Source organism: Syngnathoides biaculeatus, chromosome 4 (genome assembly GCF_019802595.1).
Source record: "Syngnathoides biaculeatus isolate LvHL_M chromosome 4, ASM1980259v1, whole genome shotgun sequence".
Classification (NCBI taxonomy): Eukaryota; Metazoa; Chordata; class Actinopteri; order Syngnathiformes; family Syngnathidae; genus Syngnathoides; species Syngnathoides biaculeatus.
Window position 1 is genome coordinate 2956081 of NC_084643.1, and position 16838 is coordinate 2972918.

Sequence of the window (16838 nt, forward strand, 5' to 3'; positions counted from 1 at the left end):
TCACTTCCTCAGCACAGATATTCCACCGATCTCACTCTTACCTTTTCCGCTCGAGTGCCCCCCTTGCAGCCGTTAGAAAAAAATGCACAAATTAGCCGCATCGCGGCATAAGCCGCAGGGTTAAAAGCGTGTGAAAAAAGTCGCGGTTTAAAGGCCGGAAATGACGGTATATACTTGGGACAAAATTAGATTCACTTGTGTTACTGACAGTTAAGGGTAGCGGACAAGCCGTTGTCCCTCAGTCACAGTCGTGGTCGACTCAAGATGACCAACGCGTATTGGGATTTCTGCCGTAGGATGAAGCCTGACATGGGACAGGGAGCACGATGCCCCACGCTGACGGAAAATACAAAGAAGAAGAAATAAGCAATGCGTTGTCTATGGCTCTCCTTAGACAATCCACACCACGGGATATTCGCTCAGGAGGATTTTTCAAAGACATCTGAGAATTGGAAATTTGCTCACTTAGATGACATTAAAGAGATAATTGTGAAATTCAGCCTCATTGTTGGCATTCGTGTGCCCCGCTTAACCGATGACGAACAGCAGCAATGAATTCGATAAAATATCCGTCACCACCGAAGTCAATCACATTGAAAGTTTAAAAACAGTCTGGTCTAATTTACGCAGCTCCTGTGATAGTCTAATCAGAAATCCTAACATGTTTGTATCTGTAAATTCAACAGTTGTGCGTGCGCACCCTGAAGAGGTTGTGTGCACTTGCGCACGTACACGTGTTTATGCGTGCAACGGATTTGCCGCTCATGCTGTTCTCACACCACACGGCAGGCATGAGGGGGGTCCCCGAGCTCTCCGACAAGGCTTTGTTTACTTAAATTACTGAGCACGCTGAGCCAGTACGCGTGCGTACATACACACGCAGGAGCGCGTAATCGAAAATACGGAGAAACAGGCAGCGTGCGCTACACTGAGTTGTGGAGACGATAAAAGAACTTATCAGGAGCAGAGTGAGGAAACGGATGATTCCAAACAGGCGCTGCAGGAGCCCTGCACATCGCCATGACGACCACCATCGCTGATGTATCACTATCACAGCGTTGCTGCTCTTCAATGCACATTTTTGCCTGCTTGGATTAGTTATTTCTTAAGAATGAAAACAAATTCCAAGTGCATAGTGACGTTTACATATTTGGCAAAAACCATCCTGCAATGCAATGATGCAAGAAAGAGTGATGATACAAAATCTGATTATAAAACAATAAATAAAACAATCTATAGAGAATAACTGAATATTGCTACAAAATGGATTCCATGAGGTAACAGGCGGCGACATGGTGGAGCAACTGGTTCGATCACAGGTGTCAAACTCAAGGCCCAGGGGCCAGATCTGGCCCACCGCATGATTTTATGTGGCCCGCAAAGGCATATCATGTGAATCAACATCTGTACCAAATTTTCAACTTTTCATATCATATATGATAACCTTGATATGAGGCCCCGTAGCTCAGTGGTTAGAGCACTGATTTGATAAACCAGGGGTTGTGGGTTCGTATCCCACTGGGGCCTCCACTCCCTGAGAAGGGTTGCGTCAGGAAGGGCATCCGGCGTAAAAATTGTGCCAAACATATGTGCGTTCATCTGAGATGACACGCTGTGGCGACCCCGAAAGGGACAAGCCGAAAGAAACTTACTTTATATGATAACCTTGACATATCGCAAGCATTTGTGTGATACAAAACATCATCAATAGTTCGAAAAACCCATTACCCTTGACTTCTGATTCATAAATTTAATGTGTAAATATGATGGGGTGAAAGATTTTCATGGTTTCAAGTCATAACGGCCCTCTCAGGGAATCTGTAACTACAATGTGTTCTGCGAGTAAAATTAATTTGACACCTTTGGGTTAGATCATTGGCCTCACAGTTCTGAGGACCAGGGGTCAAATCCCGGCACCGCCTATGTGGAGTTTTCATGTTCTCCGAGAGTCTGCACGGTTTTTCTCAGGGCACTCCGGTTTCCTCCCACATCCCAAAAACACGTATTCATTGCACATTCTAAATTGCCCATAGGTGTGATTGTGAGTGCGAATGCTTGTTTGTTTCTACCGTAATTTCCGTTTTATAAGCCGTGACTTGTTTCACACGCTTTCTACCCTGTGGTTTATGCGGTGATACGGCTAATTTGTGCATTTTTGTTTCTAACGGCCGCAAGGGGGGACTCGAGCGGAAAAGATAAGAGTGAGACCGGTGGAATATATGTGCCGAGGAAGTGACTTTTACTGGTCGGGCCCTGTTAGCGCTAAGCTAGCGTGTCACTGCCGTCTCTCTGTGATTTTTACCAGTATGTTTTTTTTAACCGGCCCTGTTACCGTGGCGCTAGCGTTAGCGTCGCGTCGGTAGTGTTAAACTCTCTGCGTACCGTCTCTCTTTGTAAATATCTCGTGTTTCAATATCGGTTTCAATGTGGACATTGCGGTTTTTACACGGCTGCGGCCTATGTATGTACCAAATGGTATTTCCTTTACAAATGTACTGGGTGAGGCTTATAACCAGGTGCTCTCTGTAGGTCGGGAATTACTGTACTTCCCCTGCGATTGGCTGGCAACCAGTTCAGGGTGTACCCCGCCTCCTGCCCGATGCTCGCTCAGATCGGCTCCAGCAACTCATGCGCCCCTCGTGAGGATAAGCGGCTCAGAAAATAGATGGAGGAAAAACCCAGTATGCGGTCATCTAGTTTCGGTGAAAAACAGACGAGGATTGCGGTAGGCTAGCGGTGGCGCTCGGATCAGAACGGCCCGTTCGCTTATGAAAGCTACCTGAACTGAGCGAGCAGCAAGCCTCCCAGTGACGAGCCGCAGATGGAGAAGCCCATGGCGATGACGCCGTTCCAGAAGCCCAGCTCCCTGGCGCTCATGTGGTGATCCAACAGAAACAAGGGAAACATGGTGACTGCACCCTGCTCGCCTGCACACAAGGTTCCAAATGGGTGGGGGATGTCGAGGACAGACACATTTAAAAAGCTTATTTTTGGCTCAAATGACTATTTGACAAATCCATCTTTAATGTATTGTGTTTTTTTGTATTTTTTTTTTTTTTTTTTTTTTTTTTTTTTAGAAATAAGAGCAAGCAAATATTGGCACACTGATGAAAGTACTAAACAAAAAGCATGAATGATGTAAAATAAAAAAAAAAGGGTATATTGCACGTGCACACGGCGAAGGTGCCATGTTGCCTTTTGCCGAGTGGTCGTCGTGATGCATTCAGGGAATTTGTCCAACCGGAGCAAACATTTTCTTATCTTTATCTGTTCTAAAGCATCTTCTTTTCACCACAAAGTGTTTTCTTCTCCTTCATTCGCCGCTGCTTCCATGGAGTGTCCGTTTTGTCAAACAACCGTGACGTTCATCACCCTAGATAAAATGATTTACAATTTGGATATCAACATGAAAAAGGTTTGGATCGGATAAGGGAGAAAAAAAAATGGGAATTGTACTCGTCACATTGACATGAGAAAAATAGCCAATACATGTCGCGTGGGGGGGCGGTCGGAAATGACCTGCGGTGTTAATAGAGACAGAGGGAGGGGGGAGAGAGATTGGGGAAGGGCTCTTAACAATGAGTGCATTCATGTCGTTAACTGTAATAATCCTACAGTCCTTCTTTTCCTTTCGGCTTGTCCTGTTAGGGGTCGCCAACAACGTGTCATCTCCTCCCATCTGAGCCTATCTCGTGCATCCTCCTCTCTAACACCCACTGTCTGTCCTCATGTCCTCCCTCACAACATCCATCAACCTCTTCTTTGGTCTTCTTCTCGCTCTTTTGCCTGGCAGCTCCATCCTCAGCACCCTTGTACCAAAATACTCAGTCTCTCGCCTCTGAACATGTCCAAACCATTTAAGTCTGCTCTCTCTAACCTTGTCTCCAAAACATCCAACTTTGGCTGTCCCTCTAATGAGCTCTTTTCTAATCCTATCAAACCCGTTCACTCCTAGTGAGAACCTCAACATCTTCATTTCTGCGACCTCCAGTTCTGCTTCTTCTTGTTTCTTCAGTGCCACCGTCTCTAATCCGTACATCATGGCCGGCCTCACCACTGTTTTATAAACTTTGCCCTTCATCCTAGCGGAAACTCTTCTGTCACATAGAACACCAGACTCCTTCCGCCAACTGTTCCACTTTGCTTGGACCCGTTTCCTCACTTCCTGACCACACTCTCCATTGCTCTGTATTGTTGACCCCAAGTATTTGAAGTCGTCCACCCTCGCCATCTCTTCTCCCTGGAGCTTCACTCTTCCCCGTCGACCCCTCTCATTCACGCACATATATTCTGTTCTACTTCGGCTAATCTTCATCCCTCACCTTTCCGGTGCGTGCCTCCATCTTTCTAATTGTTCCTCCGCCTGCTCCCTCCTTTGACTGCAGATCACAATATCATCTGCTGACATCAAAGTCGAAGGGGATTCCAGTCTCACCTCATCTCTCAGCCTATCCATTACTACCGCAAACAGGAAGGGGCTCAGAGCGGATCCCTGATGCAGTCCCACCTCCACCTTAAATTCCTCTGACACTCCTGCGGCCTATCTCACCGCTGTTCTGCTGCCCTCATACATGTCCTGTACTATTCTAACATATTTCTCCGCCACACCAGACTTGCGCATGCAGTACCGCCGTTTCTCTTTTGGTACTCTGTCATTTCTGAAGTACCACGTATGTGTGTTTCAACAATTAAGTACGTTTTAAGCACGGTAAACGTGCAAATTATTTCTTTAAAGAACAGTCATCAGTCAGCTGCAAGGAGGACGTAATCCCAAGAAGTTAAATCTGAGCAAGAAGAGAAGACGACTACAGAATCGCATCCACAACATCACAGCGCGGTGCACCTTGGCCTATTCCTGGAAAGTGTCAATAATAGATCCCTGACAAGAAAAAGAATACCCTCTGTCACTATCAAACGGGGGCCTCGCACTTTTCCTAATGCACAAAAAGGAAGACACAACAAAAACACCAGAACTTCCGAGATGAAACAGACATCACACAGACCTTTCAGTCAAAATAAAAAGTTTCTGTCAGGCAAGTCAGACTTTGTGTGTGGTGTTGAGTGTGGGGGTAATGTTCTGCTGAACATTACAGTAAAATATTCAGTGGCGCCGACTACACGCCATTATTATATTAATGGAGAATGACTTCAGAAAGACAGTGGGACCAAGGAGCTGCCTGAGTGACAGCTTGGCTCCCAGGTTGCTGTCAAAGACGCACAACGCAACCAACGACTCGCTCACTCAGTCAGCCAGGAGACAAACAAAAATAGAGAAAGAGATGAAACAGACTGCACAGGAAAGAAAAGAAAAAAAAGCTGAGACGCTCTCAGTGATCGGGAGTGCGGGAACAGAACGAGAGTGTCACTGTGGCGTGACAAACCAACAAAAAAGAAAGAAGGATATCTCTGCAGTTCTTGTGCGGGTGACGTGAGTCTTTCTTAGTGTTCCCCTGTTGGCGGTTTGCGCGCTTCTCATAGCCGGTAGTCGCCATATACACATTTAATAAAATTGAATAATTAGCTAGCAAGATGCATTTGTACGGACAAAACACACCACGCTAATGTAGTCGGCAAAACACGTGCTTTTAAGTCCCATGGAGAAAATATCATGAGTGTTATTTGAACTTTTAGGTATGTTTAAATCAAACATGAAATAAAAAAAAACAAAAGGAAAATGTATTAAGATTTGTGATCGGAAGCAAATACCAGATCCTCATCTGCATTAATTTGTTTTTTATCATTATTCCTTTTATGAGAAAAAAATCAATTCTGTAGAAAAATGCTGCACTTTCACACTCAAAACTTTGCTATATTTCTGGGTTAAGTCTAGTGAATGTTGTGCTAAATACTAATAAAATATTAGTGGGTTTGTGATCAATTTGCTGATCTCATTAGAACAGATGTGATCCTAAATGGGCGGCACGGTGACTCAGCTGGTAAAGCATTGGCCTCACAGTGCCGAGGAGCCGGGTTCGATCCTGGACCCGCCTGTGTGGAGTTTGCATGTTCTCCCCGTGCCTGCGTGGGTTTCCTCCGGGCACTCCGGTCTCCCAAAAACATGCAAAATTAATCGGACACGCTAAATTGACCTTAGGTGTGATAGCAAGTGCGGCTGTTTGTCTCGATGTGCCCTGTGATTGGCTCGCAACCAGTTCAGGGTGTCCCCCGCCTCCTGCCTGATGACAGCTGGGATCAGCTCCAGCATGCCCCGTGACCATTGTGAGGATAAGTGGCGAAGAAAATGGATGGATGGATGACCCTAAATGGAATTCTTTCCCTGTAATGTTACGTTTGTTCGTATTTCAGGGAAATTTTTCTCTCAAATGTCGGGAGTAGGAAATTGGGTACATGACGCAAATGTGCAAAAACAATTTCAAATATTCAAATTTAGGAGTGAGGCAATTTTTTTTCCTCCCCAGTTCCTCATTCCATTATTGACCACTCCAAGTGTTAACTAGCAGCCGTACCCGTGATGCCAGGGTTGCTGTTGTTGTTGTTGATCTCGGCGCTCGGAGCTTGCGCATTCCTGCGTTCAACTAATTATTTCTTTAAAAAAAAAAGGGGGGGTTTGGGGGTTGGGCCATATCCAAACAAACAACGTTGCTTGATTATTCCATTCTAATAATATTCTCAAAGCAACAATTGTCCATCCATTTCAGCAGGGATTTCATTTGATGTGCAAAGATTAAACAAACAGAGCAGAGGCGAAGGAAAAAAAGGGGGGAGGCAGTATCAATGAGCTGCAACAGAAAAAAAAAAAGTCACAGAAGAAGATATATGAAAAGTAATCAAATAAAATGATGAGTATAAGTGGGCGGGAACAAGACAAGCTGATGGAAAATGGGCTCCAGGCAGGAAATGACAATCATGACGTGTTTCTTTCCCCAAAATGCGAGTTAAATATGACTGGAGAGAAAAGGAGAGCAGTCAGAGATGGAGACAGTTAGAGACAGAGGGGATAGCGGGGGGAGGGGGGGGGCAACAACAACACAGACATTGTTACGAGGTTAGTGAAGAGGAAACAGAGGAGGATGTCAGGCTCAAAGAAACTCCACTGTTTGTGTTGACATTAGAGACAGGCGCCACAAAAAAAATAATAATAACACTGAGAGAGACAAAACTAGTTAATATTAAGAGCGGAAGGGACACACTGAAAAAGGCAGATTGTTTATTTCGTTTTATTGTGGCATTTATCTCGGCAGTGAGATTACTTTTTGTGTCCGCTGATTGGAGCTTTACTCTTTTGACGCCGCTGGTCACAACTTATATGTACAGTTGTATGTACGATGCGAGGCGGAACGAATCCGATCCAGATGAGTGTACCCGATGTTGTGGCCGGTCAGGGTAAGCTGCCTTGGCACAGGGACCGGCTTGATACCCAATTAATGCAGTTCAACGATAGTTGAGATTTTTGATGAATATCATGTGAACAATGTGACAGATGACTGCCATCTTTGTGAAATGTTCATTTTTAAAAAATGAAATGAGGAATTGGCGGCACGATGATGCGGCTGTAGAGCGCTGGCCTCACAGATCTGAGGACCGGGGTTCAAATCCCGGCCCCGCCTGTGCGGAGTTTGCATGTTCTCCCCGTGCCTGCGTGGGTTTTCTCCGGGTATTCTGTTTTCCTCGCACATCCCAAAAACATACAACATTAATTGGACACTCTAAATTGCCCCTAGGTGTGATTGTGAGCGTGGTTGTTTGTCTTCATGTGCCCTGCGATTGGCTGGCAACCAGTTCAGGGTGTACCCCGCCTCCTGCCTGGTGACAGCTGGGACAGGCTCCAGCACTCCGACCTTCATGAGGATAAGCGGCTCAGAAAATGAATGGATGGGTGGATGGATGAAATTAAATGAGGAATTTGAAACCTTATACAATCCTGCATAAGAAAAAAATTTTGGATCAAACAATTGACTATGAAGTTTTATAAAGATTGACCTATTCGACTGACCACACTGCTTTTCTCACAAATAATGTTCCATTCTTACTCTTTAAATCGTTTTTTTAGGGCCTTTTCAAACATCATGGTAATTTGGATGCATCGTCATCTTGGAGAACCTCTTATTGGTGGATATTATTAACTGAAACTTGTTAGCCAATCAGAGAAGGGGGTCCCTAATAGAGAAAAAACAGAATATGTTGACAAATAATCGCGTTGTACTGTTTGAGTCAAATTTGAACACTTTTTTTTGTACCCGATTTTCACAAAGAGGCAGTTTTTAACTCAATCTCTCTGGAACCCATTGCCCAATTTTCAAAATTCTTGATGCATTGTACTCAGGATAAAGCGGCCATTACATCCAGAATTAACATTTAGAGCAATGATCATATTTTTTGGGTGGGATCTTGTTTCGTGTTCAAATGAGTTTCAAAATTTGTTAAAATAAGGATATCAACTTGGGAGCACACATGAAAACTCAACATAAAAGCAAAACTCTATGCCTACATATGAACAATAATTAACATTTGTGTTCCCCATATTTAATCTAGGAAATTGTGTAAAATACTCATTCCCATTTTTGCACTAAATTATATCAAATAAAATGGCTCCAGCAAGTACAATAGCTACTGGGTGTCCAAATATTGTCTTAATGAATTAATTGTTGCTTAAAATTTAATGGCACTGTGTTGGATTGAAACCTTTTTTGTCTGCGTTCACTTCAAAACTGACGCCGTCAAAAGTGACATAGAACCGAGAAACATTTGTGCCTGCTTAGACCTTTTCTTCAGCAAATATTTAGAGTGTATTAAATATTATTGAGCCCCTGTTTGCCCCTGCAGTTTATTTTGAAAGCACAAAGTCGATACTCTCTCAAGTCACCAAACGATTATAGAACACTTTTACAATACGACACCTAAATGGTCCACAGATGTACAGGTGCGTTTCCTGTGATTAGCTGGATCTATACAAAAATGACACTGACTACAAAAAAAAAAAAAAAAAATGAACAAACATTTTTTCTAAGTGGTCTGATATGAGATGATATACGTTCATGTGTTTGTCCTATACAGCTTACATGTATAATGGATGGGGGTTGGGGGGGTACTATAGAGAGGGATCAGGGCAGGATCAGGGTGAGATGAGGGTGAGAGGTCGGCTCGAACAGTGAGGTCAATCCCCGTGTTTATGTTGTGGCTTAAACAAAAGAGCTGGCAGAGCTGCAGAGATCACTGAAGACTGTCAGTCACGCTGCTCAAAAATATTAGCACTCGCTCCTTTCCAAGAGATACGTAAATAAAGACAGAATCAGATTTAATGGCCAACTATGTAACGACACACAAGGAATTTGTCTCCGGCAGTCCGTAAGTAAGTCCGTGCCAACCCATTAATAGGGAACTATTCCTTATAAAGGTCACAGATGTGCAAGATGCAGAGTCTTCTTCATTTGGAGCAGTTACGTATGCGTTAACGTCCCACATTATTTTAAGTTTATACCAAGTGCCCTTACCTGTCCGCGGTTCACCGTTATAGACCAGCGCAAAGACAATTGTGCAAAGGGAGCAGTTCAAAGTGACGAATCGTGCGGTAGTCTACAGTATATATTATGAAGACTAATACTGATTGGACCAGCAGGATGTGAGGCTGTGTGCCACCCACGGCGCAAGGCAGAAAATAGTAGGTTCTCTGATCGAGTATTTAATGACTTGATAGCAAGAGCTGGAAGAGTTGATGGCCAGGATGTGGAAGATCTGAAAGGATCTTGCCCACTCTCGAACTAGTTCGAGTGGCGTGTAAGTCTTCAAGGGTGGGTAGGGTGGTGCCGACAATCTAGTTCAACTTTTTCGACTGTTCGTTGCAGTCAGAGTTTATCCTTTTTTGTGGCAGCCGCAAACCAGATTGTGATGGAGGTGCACAGTACTAATCGGATGACCGCTGTGTAGAACTGTCTCAGCAGCTCATGTGACAGGCCGTGCTTCCTCAGAAGCCGCATGAAGTACTCCTTTGCTGGGCTATTTTGAGGATGGAGTTGATGTTCGTCTCCCACTTCAGGTCCTGTGAAACTGTAATTCACAGGAACTTGAAGGTCTCGACAGTTGACACAAGACAGTTGGACAGCATCAGGGGTGGATGTGGTGAAGGCTTCCTCCTGACGTCCACAATCACTTCTAGTCTTTAGTGTGTACAACTCCAGGCTGTGTTGGCCACACCAAAGGTCTAGTTTCGCCACTTCCTTTCGATACACAGACTCGTCGCCGTTTTTAATGAGGTCATCTGCAAACTACCTGAGGAAAAATTCCTCATGTGTTCAGTTAAATACTTGGTCAGTAATGCTGATTCTGATAAAGACGTAAGGAATCCCGATCTGTGCAGAAGTCCTCTAAAATCTGCCCTTTTCTGTGCGCAAGTACTTTGTCACCTATTGTCCGACTCCATTTCACCGACACGAAACAAGAAACGAAAACATTTTCAACTTCTCTTGGTCAAGCCAAACTCAGCTCAGCAAGCAGGCGTGACAAATTGACCTTACGGATTTTAGGGCCCAAAGGTGGCAATGTTTGCATTTACATTGTGCCCACTGCCAAGGAAAAAAAATGAATGGATAACATTTGCCTGAAGTTTCTGTTGCACACAGCTTCTTTAAAATTTGCAGGAAAAACACGAAAGAGCAGTCCTTGTAGAACAAGGTTGTGCTATTATTTTTTTAGGGGTAGACAACACGCAAGCATGACCACCACTCAAGGAAATTAATTTAACTGTGCTTTACTTGTGCCACAAAGATACACAATTTTTTATTCCATATGGTCAATGAAGAAAGGATGGCATGCCCCAACACAGTAGGCTTCTCCATGGCCAAATGTGTTTTATTTGTACACTCATGTTGTTCTGTCCCTCTCAGTGCACCATGTGGTGCTTGTTCATTAATTCATCCCTTCCATCAGTCTCCCATCCCTGCGAGTCCGTTTCCCCTCTGGAAAATATCCTCCTGTCGCCATAAGTTCCTCCCCTCCCCCACGACTATCCTCAACTAATGCATGTCTGAAACAGTCCGACGTGCGCGGTAATACAGATTTGACGAAGCCATCGCGGGGAAGCGTTGTACTCCTCATTTCTGAGCAGGAATTTCATGATGATGAAAGTGCAAACAACATTATCAAGCTTTTCACTCATGTGAGACACATGGGAGAAATGATTTTCGAAAGGCCATCTTAGTAATTACATGTTTTGACAACTAATTCATCTAAATGATCATGACCACATGCACTGTGATGAAAGCGTGTCGAGTAGCAGATTTGCTCACTGCTTAGGAGTTGCTCTAATTGCCGCCCTTGGCAATTATGTTTTGTTGCTGGGTGGATATTACTACCAGGTATAGAGCTCGTGCACGTGACGTCACTATTTTCACAACGCCATATTGCCGGTCAAAAAGAGCTGCTCGACAGCGTGGGGTGACATTGAACCGGAGCAGAATATACAGAAATGCCGGAGACTTGTTGTGTGCGCTGTTGGTTGTTACAACAGACGAGACAGATATTCAAAGAGGTCATTTTTTTGAATACAAGCTGAAAAGACGAGAAAAGATCGATGGATGGAGCCCAACCAAATACACACGACTGTGTAGCGATCACTTCACTTCATGTAGGAATTATTCTTCTCTAACTCAAATTCCCGAGACATATTTATAATGCCAAGTCGGCTCATTTAAGAACAATGCGTTTTAAAAAAAAAAATGACAGGGAGTCGTCTCTAACGTACACGGAAGCGATTTGCAGTCACACGTTAATCTTCGGTAAACCTCTCCCCAACAGACTTTTTTTCCAATATGCATTGTTCTCAAATGAGTCTAATGCGTATTTAAAAAAAGAAAAACCGTCGGTCGCACAGATGTTTACCGAAGTCCAATGTGTGGCCGCAATGCGCTTCCGTGTATGGGGGCAGAAGCCTATCCCAGTGGTTTATTTTCTTTTTTTAAATACACATTGGACTCATTTGAGAACAATGCAAATTTTTCAAAAACTGTCTCTCACGGAGAAGTTTAACAAAGTTTGATGTGTAGCCCCAACACGCTACGTGTACGGAGGAGCCGACTCGCTGTCTTTTTTTTTTTCTCTCCCCAATCATAGTTAATTAATGCGAGTTTGTGTAAAACCAGGGGTCATTTATTCAAATATTGGTATTTGTATTGAAAAAAAATCTGAGTGGCTTCATCACTGTGTGGGATTTATTCTTAATTGAGAACAGATCTACCAACGAAGAATTTGTATGCGTCCACACTTTTCTACGCTTTCAAACTCTTCCGTGTAAATCACGACGACTTACTCACCAGATCCACGTGTAGATCCAGTTGTCCAAGACAAGTGGAAGCGGGTTAATAGTCCAATTTCTTATCAGCGAAAACATCGACTTTTGCATTAAATATGAGTCCTCTATGCCAAGTGTCTCTCATTTTTCTGTCCCTTCGTTTATAATCACCTTCAAATCTTTAACGGTATTGGACAAAAGTCTGGGTGTCGTGCTATAAGACGTATTTTCGTGTCGGTGTGATTTGGTGACGTAGGTGCACGAGCTATATATATATATATATATATATATTATATATATATATATATATATATAGTTATTTTTTCCATTCACCTGGACAATTCTAAAACAAAAAGCATCTCCACACCATGTCAGAGAGCCAAGATGTTAAAACTGATGACGACCTTGGGATGAGTGCCAGGAACTGCAAGGGTATTCCCATTTGGGTTTTGTCTAACACGTTTCGGCAAAACTGAGCATCAAGCTGTTCAGTAAGAAATCAAGTTACATCCAAATCAACACCCCGTGCTGTGACTTTAGTATGATTAATACTTGAGATTGTCATTATCAAAACAGAAAATCGGAGCTCGCACCAACGCTGACATGCGCACATCACGCCTGCAGTCAGTCAGTCTGTGGCGGTCAGGGGGTCACCCTTCGGAGCGGAGCTCAAGAGTTCATTAGGAAGGGATGAGAAAAAGGGGTACAGGCTCGTATTTGTGTCTCAACAAAGACGATCGGGGGTGTGGGAGAAGGGGGGGGGGGGTCGGTGGGTTCAGACTGGGAGATCACCGATCCCACACAAACATACACCCACACCGCTTCAACAAATACAAGATGGTTTCCCGCTGGAAATATCATTTAACAGTGAGGCCTAAACCATAACGAGGCAATGCTTTTACATGCAAAAAGGGAACTATTTAGGGTTCAGTTAGAGGAAATGCAAACAAGTGATAAGGATGTCAATATAACGCCAATGCAATGATGAAAACATGTAAATTAGAAGCGGCTGAGTGCACCCGTGAGCTCGTGAGACAGAGAGAGTGCTGCAGGGTGGGGGGGTTCGCTCCCCAGACAGATTAGGGGCTCCAGCCAGCCTTCATATTCTGTCTAGTAGTGTCGTCTGTTGGGGCTCATCCGATTATGGAACACTCTCTCGAAAACACACATACGACTTAAAAACAAAAGGACTTTGCATTCTCTCGCATGGAGAAGTGAATGCTATGCAAATGGGCACCGACAATTACATTTCCACCACCCACATGCAAACACATACTGGAACGATACGCTGCATCCTTTCTGCTTGCAGACGCCGGAGACACAAAGACAATTTAATCCTTCCATAATCCTCCTTTGAGACCAAACTTATCGACATAAACTCTCTCACCCACACACGCTCACAGAAATGTTCACAAACTGCATTTTTACATAATTTCCCTCCAGAACTACGTATGATGCTGACAAAAAAAAAAAAAGTATTTACACAATTTCAATGATGTATCGTTTTACTTCAAGCCTTCTTTAATTTTGAAAATATATCCCATGGATTTAAATTTATACACGACCAATGTGGCGGGTCCTTCTAGGCATTACTTTTAACAAACGTCTACTTTTTCCTGTGATGCGTCAGAACACACTTTTCATAGATACGTCAACAAGGACATCTAGCGGTGGGCTAGAGAAATACACAGGCGGAAAAAAATGGAAGAAAAATAGAAAAAGACAAATGGACGTTTCCGATGGCGATCTTAAGCTCCGCCCACTTAGCCATGGCCCACATGCTTCAAAAATGGCGATTGAACAGAACATGTTTGAAGTCGATTCTCTAGCCCGTATTCCATATAATATTGCGGTATGTTTTTTGCCAAATGCGTCAGACAGGAGAGTTCTACAGAGAGGTCTCAACTATTTCACGCAAGGATATGTACACAGAATTAAGATTTTGGACGGAGCAGGACGGAATGTCTGAGTTACAGCGAAACGTTGGCGATCGATGCGAAAAAGTTTGACGCCTCATAAACATCATATTGAAATCCAACAGGATAAAATACTGGATTTGTACTGCGCATGTTAAGCAGGGTGAGTATTTTTTACTTGGAAAGATCACGAGTAATATCATTGTAGTCTTTATGAGTGAGTGGGTGTATTTATTTGATTTGGCTCATAATTGAACCCAGTGCTCGGTCCTTTGGACAATCTCGCGTCTTTGCTCGGTCAAAGTGCTTCAGTGACAAAAAATGTGTGAGGAGCCTCACACCTACATGCTAAGAAAACAAGAAAATTTTAGGTAATTTATCAACCTAAATAAAATTAGTATATAATGTATGAATTTTTTTTTTTTTTTGTCATGTTCCGTGAGCTGCAATATAAAATCACCGGACACTTTATCGGGTAAAGATGCAAATTCCATCCAAGATGGACAGCAACAGATAATGAAGATTCTATTGATACTACTGTCAAATGTAGTAATTTCAGAATGTTTATAAATTTGACAGTGGTATGGAGCAAATCCAAATATTTTGCATGTTACTACAAAAATAGAACACATCTCAGTCTGATTAGTGTTGAATGAGTTTGAACCAATGCTACGAAAGATGCGCATGATTAGCTGTAGTGTGCCACAAAAAATGATGTTGCAGGCCAGATCTGGGCCCAGGGACTCGAGTTTGAAACCTGTCACTGATCTTCATGATTGCGCTTGTTGCTAACATCAGACTCACCCAATTTGTATGTGAGCACATAGAGGACTGTCCAAGGGGTCCCCGGGACAGCCAGCAGCTTCCTCCACAGTCTCCAAGGCATGAAACCGTCGACTGCCTGTCCTCCTCTTCTGCTGCCATCTGCCTGCTGGCCCCTCGCGGGCTCATCGTCCAACACGGGGGCCCCCCACACAAACAAGGCCACGCCTGCGTACACGAACGCGAGCAGCGTGAACATCCAGCTCCACCCGGCGACGTCGATGACAGCCAGCAGCCCGCCTCCCGCGAACACCGAGCCGGCTTTGTAGCCCACGACCTGGGCTGTGTTGCCCAGTCCGAGCTCCCCGCGACCTTTCAACAGCCCCACCGCCGCGCCGTCGACTGCAATGTCTTGAACGGAGGCCAGGGTATTCATGGCGAGCAGGGTTGCTGCAACTCCCCAGATGTGCATCTCTGGAGCCAAAGCGGAACTGCCGAGACAGGTCAGCGCCAGTCCAGACACCGTTGCCACCAGCCAACGCCGCTTGGTGCCCATCCTGTCCACCAAAGGGGCCCAAAGGACCTTGAGCACCCATGGGAAATAGAGGATCTTGGTGAAGCCGATGCGTGTCAGGGAATGGCCCGCTCCGCGCAGGTAGACGGGAAGCAGGGAGGACTGGAGGCCGTAGGGGATGCCTTGGACAAAGTACAGCAGCCCCAAGAAGACTAGTTTGTCGTTCATCATCTCGCTCCCAACGTGCAGCGGTCCATCGGTCACCTTGTCGTCATCGGAGAGGTCACAGAGGGGTCAGATGGAAATGACCTGAAATGTTACGAGTCGCAAGCCATTCATGGTCAATGACGCTGACATTTTCATGTCATGAAGGAGGGAGGACTACAAGTCCGGCTGGATTTGACCCAACACCTGCCGGTCAGCAGTAATATCGCTAACATTAGCCACAGAATAACCACGCGTGCCCATGTATGAAACATTGACATCATGTTGTGTTATTTCCAGGAACTCTACTACACTATCTGATATAAACTATTCTTATGTATTTATTTTTGTGCATTTTAACTGTGTCCGCTAACTTGCTAATGCCTTCGATTTCACATTTCTTTAGCTAAATTTAGCTGGCATGCTACGTCAGGCAAGCGAGTTGAATTACAACAACACACGTCACGTTTGTAATCTTATGTGGGAGATTTTTTTGGTTACATTTCTGAGAAAAGACTCATCTTAATACTTACTGAGCACATGAACGTTGGTTAGCCTCGCGGTACCTTAGCTCACCATTGCCTCCTATGCTCTTGCAATGTTTACATCGTTGCTGGACAAGGTTGCCACGTCGGGAAGGCACAATACGCCTTTTGCTCATGGAAAACGAGGACGGAAGTTGATCAAATCTGGCAACCATGATACGAACTCAGAAATGATGCATAACTTATAAGTGCTCTAATGTACTGAGAAAACATAACGAAAAAAAAATTGACTTTTTAATAAGATATGTTTTCCCCTTCAACGCACTGATTTAACATTTTTAAAATTTACTATTAGTCTCATTTTTAATATCAGTATTGCCATTATTATTACTAGTTTTTTTTAATCTTTGCTTTTCTTGTGTTTTAAAATGTATTTATTTCTATCATCCTTCACTAGGGTCAAGAGAGTGCTGGCATCCATCACAGATGACTTTTTTTTTTAATGTAAAAAAATATGAAGGGCAGTACTGTAATTTGGCTAGGATTTGAACCCGTGACCTCTAAACTGTGAGGTATATGTGCCAACCAAGTCATCCAAAGTGGCGTTTTGCATTATTACATATATATATATATATATATATATATATATATATATATCCTTTTTTTGTGTGTGTGTGACACGGTGGATCAGCTGATAAAGCGTTGGCCTCGCA

The 16838-nt window shown here is 43.9% G+C and overlaps 1 protein-coding gene across 5 annotated transcripts in view; it reads right to left on the bottom strand.

Annotated features, from left to right (window-relative positions):
- mfsd3 (major facilitator superfamily domain containing 3) overlaps nucleotides 1-16327 on the bottom strand; it is a 54947-nt gene extending 38620 nt beyond the window's left edge. For 2 of the 5 annotated variants that reach the window (XR_009794722.1, XM_061818037.1), the window contains exons 1-3: nucleotides 16174-16318; nucleotides 14965-15700; nucleotides 2780-2927 (exon numbers count right to left, since the gene is read on the bottom strand). Coding sequence is in view for 3 of the 5 variants with exons in the window: in XM_061818037.1 (XP_061674021.1) it covers nucleotides 2780-2927; nucleotides 14965-15700; nucleotides 16174-16182 (893 nt within the window). In the remaining 2 variants the exon portion in view is untranslated. Of the gene's footprint in view, nucleotides 1-2779; nucleotides 2928-14964; nucleotides 15848-16173 lie in introns of all 5 variants that reach the window. The other 3 variants (XR_009794723.1, XM_061818038.1, XM_061818039.1) reach the window with 3 other exon arrangements.
- Nucleotides 16328-16838: the final 511 nt, after the last annotated feature.